The 13032-nt window shown below is 37.5% G+C and overlaps 1 protein-coding gene across 12 annotated transcripts in view; it reads left to right on the forward strand.

Moving 5' to 3' along the window:
• The window catches only part of DPY19L1 (dpy-19 like C-mannosyltransferase 1), a 313514-nt gene that overhangs the window by 38886 nt on the left and 261596 nt on the right, over positions 1–13032 (forward strand). For all 12 annotated transcript variants that reach the window (XR_014834285.1, XR_014834287.1, XR_014834286.1 and 9 more), the window contains 3 exons: positions 7904–7928; positions 8547–8634; positions 12110–12247. Coding sequence is in view for 9 of the 12 variants with exons in the window: in XM_085005867.1 (XP_084861993.1) it covers positions 7904–7928; positions 8547–8634; positions 12110–12247 (251 nt within the window). In the remaining 3 variants the exon portion in view is untranslated. The remainder of the gene's footprint in view (positions 1–7903; positions 7929–8546; positions 8635–12109; positions 12248–13032) is intronic.

Below are 13032 nucleotides of genomic sequence, written 5' to 3' on the forward strand. Positions count from 1 at the left end.
GTGTTTCTCGTTATTTTATATACCTAAATCTTATCTCTCAAAGATTTTCTCTTTAAGGGCACAGATATTGGCTAACATTTCTTTAATGTTCTCAGTTTCTAGAAAACTCTGTTGTGTATTTAATAGACATTTAGGTACTTGTTGACTTTAAGCACTTAATAACACAGAGAAATCTAGGTGCTAGAAAGAAGGAAAGAGCTGAGGTTGTGGTATACGTGACTGTTTTCTCTTTCCCAAGCTGGGGCTAAAGAATATCTTTTCCCTGTTGGTTTGCTACGTAGAAACTGGACTTGAATTTACTCTAGGTACTGTAGACTAGAATTACGGTTTCTTTCAATATGTAATATCTATTTTGCCTTCACATAATGGAAACCCTTTGAGCAGTTGGAAATGCTTAGATATTGTCTGTAGGAGTTTAGGTTTTTATTTGATTGAGAACATTCTCTAATTTCTCTTACATAGTGATAGTCATTTAACAGTTCAGCCCAGGGAGGTGCCAGGCACGATGCTAGAACATGTAGACATTAAGATGAATTCAGCACAAGCTCAGCCTGAAGGCCTTTGCATTCTAGCAGAAGGAAGTGTTATGTGCATGACCAGCTGATAAGGTGCTCTAATAAAGGTCAGATAGCTATGGTGGCAGGACGAGCTTCACGAAACGCCACATTTGAATTCCTTTGACTTTGAAAGGTGAATTAGGAGTTTTCAGGCAGGGGGAAAGGTATAACATTATGAAAACACTTGGTATTTTAGGGGATTGTTTCCCAAATGCAGTCCGAATGAAGGGTATATGGTGGGATTAACTGGGAAAAGGCCAGATTGTGGGCTCTGTGTGAGCCATGGAAAGTCATGGGACTTTTCAGACAAGGGGAGGAGATGCTTAAATCTGTACCTTTAGAAACTGTCTTCCTTCTCCAGGATGGATTGCAGGTGTGGAACAGGGAGACTCCTTAGCGGTGACTTCAACTTCTGGGAAGAAAGAGTGGGCCCTTGAAAACAATTGTTAGCAGTATTAGGAAGGGGTTGAGTATAGAACTTGTCAAGGTTGATTTGAAACCCTTGTCCAGTAGATTTAAGAAGAGTTCTTTGCTTCTTTTTCTGTCATTTTGTCACTTGAGCATTAGGGAGGCTGAAACTCTGCAGGATGCTTTAAGTATGGATTAACCTCAATTTAGGAATAAGTTGTATTTTTAAATTTTGCAAGTCATTTTGGACTTAGAATTTATTTCTCCATATAAATATTGTTACAAGATGAGGTCGTCAAATGGGAGAGGAGGCAGCTCTGTCACTGTGGAAGGAAACTGAGGCTTGGAATTAAAACCTCTAGGTCCAGGTCCTTGCTTTTGGGGAAATAACATCTTGGAGACCCAGTTTTCATTTGTAGAATGGGAATACATGCTCCCAAGATTGTTGTGAGACTCCAGTAAGAGAGCTTGTGAAGGGATTCTGTGAATGAAATAAACTGCTAGTTAGAAAATACACATCGAAGGGGTTAAATGTCGCGTAGATGGGAAACTCTAGTTGTGGTCAGGAGTACTTGCCTGCAAGTTACCACGGAGGGGTGGAGGCAGAAGCAGCCCACCCTGGCTCTCCTATCTTGAGGAGGAAGAGAGAAAGGACAGTGGGTCTCTAGCTTTAGCACGCGGAAGACTCAGCTCAGGAATCTTTAAAAAGCAGATTGCAGGCTCCACTTGCCAGCATGCTTAATTGGGTGGGTGTTGGGGGGATCTAAGGAAGAGCCCAGGACTTTTGAGTCACCTGCTGGGGCTAAGTGACTAGGGGAGGGGAGGAAGCAGGAGGGTTGAAGGAGCAGTCGGGGCCCTGGTGCTGGCTGGACAGGGGATAGGGTTAGGAGCCCTTGAGGACTGAGCAGAGCCTTATGGAAGAACCCCTTCTCCCATTTCTTTCCTGTTCCTCCTGCCCTCTTTAGTGCAGCTGACTGTTGTGGGCCAGGGAGGGGGTGGCTCCTCCCCACTTTCTGAGCTGTGGCTGGAAGGAGTGGCATCAGAGGGAGCAGAGCTGGGGCAGGACCTCAGGGACCCCCTTGTGCTGGTGCAGGGCTGCGAATGGATGCTTAGGCTACAGGCTGCAAGTAGATGATAGGTCTAATTTGCACTGATTTCAGGCATATTCTGCTTTGGTTATTATGTGGACATGATTTGGGAGTTTTTTATTTTCCCCTTAATCGTATCCAGTTGTGTGCATTAATTCAGCATGCATTCGAGTTAGGCTGTGCGCTCAGCTTCCTGCTAATAAGTACCATTGTAGTAAAGCTCCGTACAGCATTGTTTCTACCCTCAGAGGGTTACATTCTATTTCATTTAAACAAGCTTCTAATAACAGGAGAGGAGTAATTTTTAGTGAAGAAGAGCTCAAATCCGATAAGACTGAAAATTGGCCTGATGTGACCTATAATCTGGTACGAAATGTCTTTAATCAGAAAGTGGAAGGAGTGGCCAGTTTAGTTTTGGAGTGTTGGTAATGTGTGTGCTTCCAGCAAAACTTAAGAGCTTTTCGCTGTTCTCAGCCACAAGATTGCCATCTTTTGAATTAGCTCGCAAAGCAAACCTTTCCTTGAACATCTTTTTCTTATAGAATAGTTTCGTATTTTGGGGAAGATTTTAATGTTCTGATTTTTTAAATGCTATATTGACAAAAATAGCATATGTATTAAGCTGGAAAAATGAATGACCAATTTTGTGACACTCCCAAAAGGCTATACACCAGATTGATAATTACTGGAGTGTATTTAGAGAAAATCATTTGTAATCTTTCCTATAGGCGAGAAGGTAAAAAAAGCTCTTTAGGAATGTCTTAAGTTTTTGTCATTTTATGTCTTTATGCTTAAATTATATGCTTATAGGGCAGTGTCTGCTTTACTGGGGCTTTCATTGTCACATGACGTATGTGTAATTTATTTCAATTTTAAATAAAGCATAACTATACTTTTATATAAAATTAATAGTTTCTATAAAATGTATTGCCTTTATCAGCAGATGAATTGTACCTTTTTTTGGTCTTTGATCTTTAAAAGAAAAAACGAAGAGGGAAGGGGAATTAAGATACATTAGGGTAAGGAGGACTTGACCTTTCTCTCAGCCCCTCTGTCCTCCACGAGATGACCCGTAGTACAGGGATCCTAATTCCTGCCTCCAGCATCCCTTGCTCTGTTTACCCATCGTGTATGTTGGATAAATCCCTAAAGTTCACTGGGTCCCAGATTCTTATCTGTATATGGGAAAGTTCACATAGGATGGTTGTGAGGATTTATTGAATTAGTTCAAGTAAAGCGCTTGAAAAACTGTCTGGCAAGTAATCAATTCAAATATTAGCTGCTACTACTACTATTGCTGCTGCTACTACTACTACTACTACTACTACTGCAACTACAACTGCTAGTAAATTGAAATGAACAGAGGAATTCAAAGCATTGGGCAGATTATGAATGAATCCTGAAGACTATGAAAGAGTGTCGTTCAAATACCTAAAACTCTTTTAAGAATTGTCTGTTCTTGTGCTGCATGGGTTAAATTAAAGGAATTAAAGGAAGGCACCAATACCTTCCATCCTTCTGAGAAATTGTAGTGTTCTGAGAAAGGAGAGGGATGATGATCTTGAGAACTCCTGTTTATCACTCCGGAATTGTCAAGGCCAAAGGCCAATTAATTTAAAGGCGTAAGATGAAATGCATTTCTGTTAAAGTCAGCAGAAGACTGGGTGCCCTCTTTTATTAGAATTATTTAGTATTGTTTTAGTTTTTTGTCAGATAGGTAAAGGAAACTTAGAGTAAAATTATAAAACAGGGTCAAAGTAATTTAAAATATTTTTTAAAATATTTTTTAATTTGATTATTTATTTATTTATTTTAAGGGCCACGCCTGCGGCATATGGAAGTTCCCAGGCTAGGGGTCAAATTGGAGCTGCAGCTGCCAGCCTACACCACAGCCACTGCAGTGTGGGATCTGAGCCATGTCTTTGACCTACACCACAGTTCACGGCAACTTAGGATCCTTAGCCCACTGAACAAGGCCAGGGATTGAACCTGCATCCTCATGGAAACTAATCAGATTCATTACTGCTGAGCCACAATGGGAAGTCCCTAAAATATTTTTTAAAAGAAAGAATTGAAGATATAAACCAAAAAAGTTAAAAGAATTAATAGTTCAGTAAATGAGTCAAAAAGAAATACATTACAAAATAAATATGCTTAACAAAAATAAATACATTTAACAATATCCAGTAAAGTATAATGAAAACAAAATTTCATGGATATTAGCAGGAAAAAAATGTTAAAAGACTTAATGAGAAATATGAGTTTAACTGTGTATTAGGTATTAACTCTACTGATAGGATTTTTTGTCAGTGGCAATTAAAAAGCAATGTTTATGGATGTGAACATATAGATTTATATTGTAAACATGTAGATTCTTCCCATATTCACTTATAAATGAAATCCCAGTTATAATCTCTAAGGGATTACCAAAGTATAAATTGTGACAGGTCTTCAGTGTGATGAAAGGCAGCATTTACTTTCTTTGAGAGAAACATGATTTATTCAGAACATAATTAGATCATTGAGAAGATAAAGCCCAAATTTTATCATGGTGGGGTGAAATCTTTAAAGGTGGAAACCAAAAAAAAAGTCAACAAGAAAAAAAAAATCAAAATTTCAAAAGATCAAAGTACCATATACAAACAAACATCAAATGACAAACCTAGTTAAATATTTGCAGTTTCAGTGGTCTAGAAAGAGCAACTCTTTGTCTTTTGTAACCATTAATAATCTCCTAGGCAAAATGCATTTTTAAATTTTTTAAAATATAAATACTTTTTTAAGAATAAGCATAAAATCTGAGTTTTTCATTTCTAAGAGTATTTTCATAATTCAGTTACTTAGTAGTTATTTAATCAGAAGCCTACAATAAGGTGGATTCTATGATATAAGAAAGTTGGAAAAAACCCAAAAAGACAACCTACAGAATGGGAGAGAATAGTTTCAAATGATTCAACTGAGAAGGGTTTAATCTCTAAAATACACAATTTATATAACTCAACAACAAAAAAAACCAACAACTAATTGAAAAATGGGCAAAAGACCTGAATAGACATTTCTCCAAAGAAGATATACAGGTGGCCAACAAACACATGAAAAAATACTCAACATCACTGATTATTAGAGAAATGCAAATCAAAACTACTATGAGATACTGCCTCAGACCAGTTAGAATGGCCATCATTGATAAGTCCACAAGTAACAAATGCTGGAGAGGGTGTGGAAAAAAGGGAACCCTCCTATGCTGTTGGTGGGAATGTAAATTGGTACAACCACTATGGAAAACAGTATAGAGGTACCTCATAAAACTAAATGTAGAACTATCATATGACCCAGCAATCCCACTTGGGCATATATCCAGACAAAACTTTCCTTGAAAAAGACACATGCACACGTATGTTCACTGCAGCACTATTCACAATAGCCAAGACATGGAAACAACCTAAATGTCCATTGACAGATGAATGGATTAAGAAGATGTGGTATATATATGCACGATGGAATACCACTCAGCCATAAAAAAGAACAAAGTGATGCCATTTGCAGCAGCATGGATGGAACTAGAGACTCATACTAAGTGAAGTAAGTCAGAAAAAGACAAATACCATATGATATCACTTATATGTGGAATCTAATATAGAGCACAAAGGCACCTTTCCACAGAAAAGAAACTCATGGACTTGGAGAATAGACTTTTGCCAAGGGGAAGGGGGAGGGAGTGGGGTGGACTGGGAATCTGGGGTTAATAGATGCAAACTACTGCCTTTGGGATGGATAATCAATGAGATCCTGCTCTATAGCACTGGGAATTATATCTAGTTACTTATGATAGAACATGATGGAAGATAATGTGAGAAAAAGAATGTATGTGTATCTCTGACATCAACATCATGAATATTTTCTCAGGTCAGTCTCCCAAAGCAATAGAAATTAGAGCAAAAATAAACCCATGGGACCTCATCAAACTGAAAAGCTTTTGCACAGCAAAGGAAACCCAAAAGAAAACAAAAAGACAACTTACAGAATGGGAGAAAATAGTTTCAAATGATGCAACTGACAAGGGCTTAATCTCTAGAATATACAAGCAACTTATACAACTCAACAGCAAAAAAACCAATCAATCAATGGAAAAATGGGCAAAAGACCTGAATAGACATTTCTCCAAGGAAGATATACAGATGGCCAACAAACACATGAAAAAATGCTCAACATCGCTGATTATAAGAGAAATGCAAATCAAAACTACCATGAGATACCACCTCACACCAGTCAGAATGGCCATCATTAATAAATCCACAAATAACAAGTGCTGGAGGGGCTGTGGAGAAAAGGGAACCCTCCTGCACTGTTGGTGGGAATGTAAACTGGTACAGCCACTATGGAGAACAGTTTGGAGATACCTTAGAAATCTATACATAGAACTTCCATATGACCCTGCAATCCCACTCTTGGGCATCTATCCGGACAAAGCTCTACTTAAAAGAGACACATGCACCCGCATGTTCATTGCAGCACTATTCACAATAGCCAGGACATGGAAACAATCCAAATGTCCATCGACAGAGGATTGGATTCGGAAGATGTGGTATATATACACGATGGAATACTACTCAGCCATAAAAAAGGATGACATCATGCCATTTGCAGCAACATGGATGGAACTAGAGAATCTCATACTGAGTGAAATGAGCCAGAAAGACAAAGACAAATACCATATGACATCACTTATAACTGGAATCTAATATCCAGCACAAATGAACATCTCCTCAGAAAAGAAAATCAATCATGGACTTGGAGAAGAGACTTGTGGTTGCCTGATGGGAGGGGGAGGGAGTGGGAGGGATCGGGAGCTTGGGCTTATCAGACACAACTTAGAATAGATTTACAAGGAGATCCCGCTGAATAGCATTGAGAACTATGTCTAGATACTCATGTTGCAACAGAAGAAATGGTGGGGGAAAAACTGTAATTGTAATGTATACATGTAAGGATAACCTGACCCCCTTGCTGTACAGTGGGAAAATAAAATTAAAAAAAAAAAAAAAAAAAAAAAAAAAAGAATGTATGTGTATATATATATATATATGCGTGTGTGTATGTGTGACTAGGGTCACTTTGCTCTACAGTAGAAAATTGACAGAACACTGTGAACCAACTATAATGGAAAAAATAAAAATCATTTAAAAAATAAATAAATTCCCATGCATTTTTTTTAAAAAAGAAAGTTGAGTGGTGTTTTCTGGATTCATTTTAACATGTTCTTTGTATTTGGACAGAAAGCAAATGACTGATTCTCATAGACTGGTTTAAGTACTACCTTTTCTTTTTTTACTTTCTCCCTTCATCTCTTTCTTCCTTCTTTACTTGTTTCATTTTAAATTTGTTTTTAAAAAAGTAAACTGTCATAAAATTCAGATATTATAGCGGTATCTAAAAAGTGGTAGTTCCCTCTTTTTATCTGTCCCAGTCCTGTTCTCTGAGGTCACCTTATTTCTTTATTCTATTGCCTCTCACCATTGGTTCATTCTTCTCATAGCTCTATTTATGGAGCTTTCCAAACAAGGATTCCAGCATAGGTTTTTGCAAATAATAACCCCTCATTTATTTTGTTGAATGAGTGAGTGAATGAAAATTGTAAATGTATGCCTAATTCTTTTGTAATTCAGCCTACTGTTATTTTAAGCAGAGCCCTGGGACTTCTTTTGAAGAGTCCCTATTCCTTGCCCAGTCCTTGAGAGTTCAAGATGTACACTTTCCCAGCTTTACTATGCTTGTCTTTGTAATGCTTTTTTGTAAGGCAAAAGTAATTTTAATGCAAAAATAATAATTTACATTTCTTTTTTCTTCTAGCTGCCTTTGCAGCAGTGTTGCACTGGTAAGATTTTCTCCCCTGGCATGTTTTATGCAGATGTTCCTAACTTACCAAAACTGTTTCTCCTACATGCATATAGGAATAATTTCAGCATAAGGATGAATATATAGTATTAAATGTAAGAAAATAGACTGAAAATGTAGTTTAATTAATAAATCAGGGTCAGAATAATGAAATTTTTTAATAAAGAAATCTATTATTAAAGAGGTTATATTTGAGACGCCTTTGCTTAACATTAATAGAGTATTCATATTGAGAGGAAGATTAATTTTTTTAATCTTCTGGATAGAAAGAAATATGAATTTCATTAATCAGACATTTCTGAAATGGTAACCCAATGACATTTATAGTTTAATCTATAATTTTATTTTTCTTGGCTTAAAATATCATTATTCTGGTTCACTCTATTTGTAAAATCTGATTTGAATGTGTTTTCTTATATAGAGAAATTTTAGTAGAAATGTAAGATATACTGAGCAGTAAAACAAATACGTGTTTTTAAGTTTTATTAAAAATTAGCTGCAAATTTATGGATAACTTTGGTTTTGCTTTTAGAGTTTATTTTTAAAATGATATTTAATAGAAGTTTCAATACTGTTCTGTCCTTGTTTTGTTTTTCAGGAGCCATATAACACACCTCTTTGAAAATGATCGTCATTTTTCTCACCTCTCAACTTTGGAAAGGGAGATGGCCTTTCGCACTGAAATGGTTAGTTTTGATGTGGTTATTTATTTTTTGCTTTTTAGGGCCACACCTGCAGCTTATGGAGGCTCCCAGGCCAGGGGTCCAGTTGGAGCTGTAGCTGCTGGCCTATGCCACAGCTGCAGCAACGCCAGATCCAAGACGAGTCTATGACCTACACCACAGCTTGTGGCAACGCCAGATCCTTAACCCACTGAGCGAGGCCAGGGATTGAACCCACAACCTCATGGTTACTAGTTGTATTTGTTTCTGCTTAGCCACTACGGGAACTCCTGATGTAGTAATTGAGAAATCTAAAAACTTCAGGCTTTTTTTCATGGAAATTTTCAAAAATGTTCCAACATAGAGTAGACACTTCTCCTCTACCCATCCCCCAGCTTCAACAGCTGAGGACACATAGCCATATTTCTTTCATCTACATCCTCACACACCCATCTCCTTTTAAAGGAAACCTCATCTGCAAACACATCTCATTTATGTCTCAAAAGGAAAGATTTTTTGTTAACCACAATATCATTGTCACACTTGAGAGCAGTGGATGCAGTTGCTTAAATCATCAAATATCAATCAATGCTTAAATGACCTTATTGCCTTTCTTCCCCATTCAGATGATGTGTTGCCATGTTTAAATCAGGCTCTAGACAGTATCTGTATGTTGCATTTAGTTGATATATCGCTTAAGTCCTTTAATCTATAAATTCCTCTTCTCATTTTTGTTTTTCTTCCTGCTTATTTGTTGAAGAGTCCAGGTCATTTGTCCTGTAGAATTATTCACAGTAATTCATGTTGTTTATTAGGTTCCACTGTCCCAAGTTTCCTGAAAGTTGATGGATCAGGCTCTTGATAGCTAAAAGTTTGATTTTTTTTTTCCCAGTACGGATACTTCATAAGTGGTTTTGTGCCCTGACTGTACCATACCAAGACCATACCATTTCCATTTGTCTCACTCTCTGTGAGGTTAAGATTGACCAATGGCTTTAGGTATTGTCATGCTGATCCCTCCATTATAGCTTAGACCTCAGCCTAGAGCATTTATTTCTTCAGAATTGCCAAATGGTGATTATCATCTATTCTGTTATTTTTCCTTGCATTTATTAACCATAATTCCTCTGTAAGGAAGAATTTTCCCACAGTACCTGTTTGGTTTATTTGAGGTTCACTCATACAGGGAAGACAGGAAAGTGCTTGATTGTTTCTTTTTATTACCTCTTTTCAGAAAAAGCAGTTGGTTCCCTGGCATCTTCTTGTGCTGACCAGTAGAGTTCCATCTTTTAGAGTACTGTGATGATCAGATAGATTTTACTGTATTATTTAAACTTACCTGTCTTTACCTGTCTTTAGTTGGTTCTGTGTTTCTTCATCATGACCTTACTAGTATCTGTAGCTATTGCAGATTCTGTAGCTATTACTTGCAGATACTCCTCTCCAGACCTGGAATCATCCAGTTTACTAAGGAGCCCTGATTCCTTTCAATGGCAGATGTTGTTTATGGACCACATTTAGGTGCTTGAGGTGCTCATTGCTACTGTTTCATACTAGATTGGCCATTGTGTTTAGGCCTTCTTAGTAAACAAAATTAGGAAACTTTTTTTTTTTGAAGAAGATAAATCATCAATTTAGATTTCTGAATTACAATTTTGGATTAGGTGGTTTTTACTTATTTGATATTAAATTTGTATCTTTTCTGTAAGCCTGAGAATCTTGGTTTCAAATTACTTATATTTGAGGAATAAAAATACCAAAGATATTATTAAAAATGATCACTGAGAGTTCCTGTTGTGGCTCAGTGGTAACAACCCCAACTAGTATCTGTGAGGATTGGGTTTGATTCCTGGCCTCACTCAGTGGGTTAAGGATCCAGTGTTGCCACAACCTGTGGTGTGGATCTCAGAAGTGGCTCAGATCCTGTGTTGCTGTGGCTGTGGTGTAGGCTGGCAGCTGCAGCTCCAATTTGACCCCTAGCCTGGGAACTTCCATATGCCCTGGGTGCAGCCCTTTAAAAAAAAAAAGTGATTACTGAAAATAATTTAAAACTTTCTTGCAGTTCTTTTTAACTTTAGTATATATTCCACTAGAGGTATATAGTAAAATTACTATGTCATATAGTTATTTGAAATCCTCTTCCAACCTGATAAATAGTTAATTTCCTTCTAATTTTCTTTGGATATTTAGGGATTTAAAATTTTTTTGGTTTAAAATTTTAATTAAATATTTACACGGTTCTAAAATCAAACCTATAAACAAGGTAGATTGTCATAGTTTCCTATGGCTTCCAGAATGAAGTCCAATAAACTAGGTGCCTTAAAAGAGCAGAAGTTTATCCTCTCACAGCTCTGGAGGCTGAAATCATGGTTTCGGCGGGGTGTCTGAATCATGGTGTTGGCGAGGCTGTGTTCTCTCTAAAGGCTCCAGGAGAGGATCCTTTCCTGACTCTTCCTAGCTTCTTGTGGTTTCTAGCAGTTCTTGCAATGCATTGGAGATAAAGTCACTCCCGTCTCTGCCTCTGTCTTCATTGGCATTTTTTTCCAGTGTCTTCATGTTTAAATTTCCCTTTTAGTGTAAGGATACCAGTTATATTGTATTCGGGGTCCACTTAATCCAGTATGGCCTCATTTTATTTTGATTACTTTTGGGAGGAACATGTTCCACATAGGTCACATTCACAGGTTCTAGTGAACCTGAATTTTGGGGGACATTATTTAACTTACTGCAGTAGGAAGCATTTAAAAAATAGTGATATGGAACCTAAATAGCATGGTGTCAGGAGCCAGTCTTTCCCTTTTCTGGATAGGGAAATCACGTTCATATTTATAAGCCTTAAACCCAGTTTAGAGTTTGACAGTTAATGGTACTGGCTACCAGAGCCGCTGGAGGCCAGAATTGTACAGAAGATAGAGTTTGTTTCCTGTGTTCATCTCTCTTGCCCTATGCTGTCACTTCTATTCCTTCTAGCACTTGCTTGTTTTTTGTCCCATGTATTATTCCAGCCTTGATATCTTTCCTAATTAGCGTGTCAAAGTAAAAATTTATTTATTGTCTTCACAGTGGGAGCATCATCACTGTCCCTCTGCTCCATCCTCATAGCCCCAGTGCTGCAGGGTTCTTACCTTGGGCAGAACTGAGAGGAAGGAAAATAGTCTGTAAAACTAGTTGACATCTTAAATTGTATGTAGTACATCAGTGTGTAGCCTGCCTAATGTATTTGCATTTTTACATGTAAGTCTGGAGGAAAGATGGCTGATAGTACCCTTTTAGGGATTCAACTAACAGTTAGATGGAATATACTAAGATGTACTAAATAAATAGGTTTTGTGCAACCTAAGGATTTATTAGTGATCAGAAACCTGTGAAATTAATTATAGCTGTTACTTGCTTGCTTTATTTTTCAAAAACAGTATGCTGTAGTTTTTTTTTTTTTAAGGCTAATAAGTGGCATAGTAATATGTATTTTTATTATAACTACAATATATGCTTATTTCAGGGACTATATTATTCCTACTTTAAGACTATTGTGGAAGCACCCTCATTTTTGAATGGAGTATGGATGATTATGAATGATAAGCTCACTGAATACCCCCTTGTTATTAATACATTAAAAAGGTTCAATCTTTATCCTGAGGTAAGATACTTTTTCAACTGTGGCTATTTTTTAACTTTTTAAAATATTGCCTGTATTAAATGCTGATTCTAGGTCTAAGATATAATTCAATATATTAAATTGTATCTTTTTTAAAAAGGAAATGTTTGTCTTTTTTTGGAAGGGAATATGGAAAAAAGATCATTATTAATTGGAGGGCTTTAAGTGATTTTTGGGGAATGATTATTTTGATTGCATTGCGTAGTTTGGCAAATGTGAAAACTATCAGATTTGGTTTGTTTGTAGGAATTATAGCAGGGGAGCACAGTTACTTTTACATGTCATTTGCCAAATAATGTTTCTTATCTGCCACTCTTCACTTAATTGGATGCATCTTCCCCTGTGGTAACAGAAGAAAGGTGGGTCCACCAGGAGCTGAAATAGGAAGATAGTAATGTCAGTAACTTTGTCCTTTTCTTCACTGCCCCTCCTTCATTTGATGCACCCCTAAGCCTTCCCTAGGGCCAGGCTGAGGTGTAGCTTCCTCAGTGACCTCCTCCATGACCTGGTATGAGGCTCCCGTTAAGCTCCCTCGCCCTGGTTCCTGCTTCTTAGCATGCTCATGCTGCTAGAGGCCCACTGCCAGCTGCCAGGGCCACAGCTGCCTTGATCTCTGTGGAATCTCAAGCCCAGGCTCATCACTAGCACTAAGCAGGGCTCTCAGGCATTTTCCATTGAATGGGAGGAGCCCAGCTTTGAGGTCAATTGAGTCAGCCCGATTGATTAGTAAGGCGATAGAGATACAGACCAATAACTAACCACTAAGG

The sequence above is a fragment of the Sus scrofa genome, chromosome 18, assembly GCF_054392235.1.
Source record: "Sus scrofa isolate SSC_HxYL_T2T_F1_AM1 chromosome 18, Sscrofa_HxYL_maternal_Yorkshire_Landrace_v2.0, whole genome shotgun sequence".
Classification (NCBI taxonomy): Eukaryota; Metazoa; Chordata; class Mammalia; order Artiodactyla; family Suidae; genus Sus; species Sus scrofa.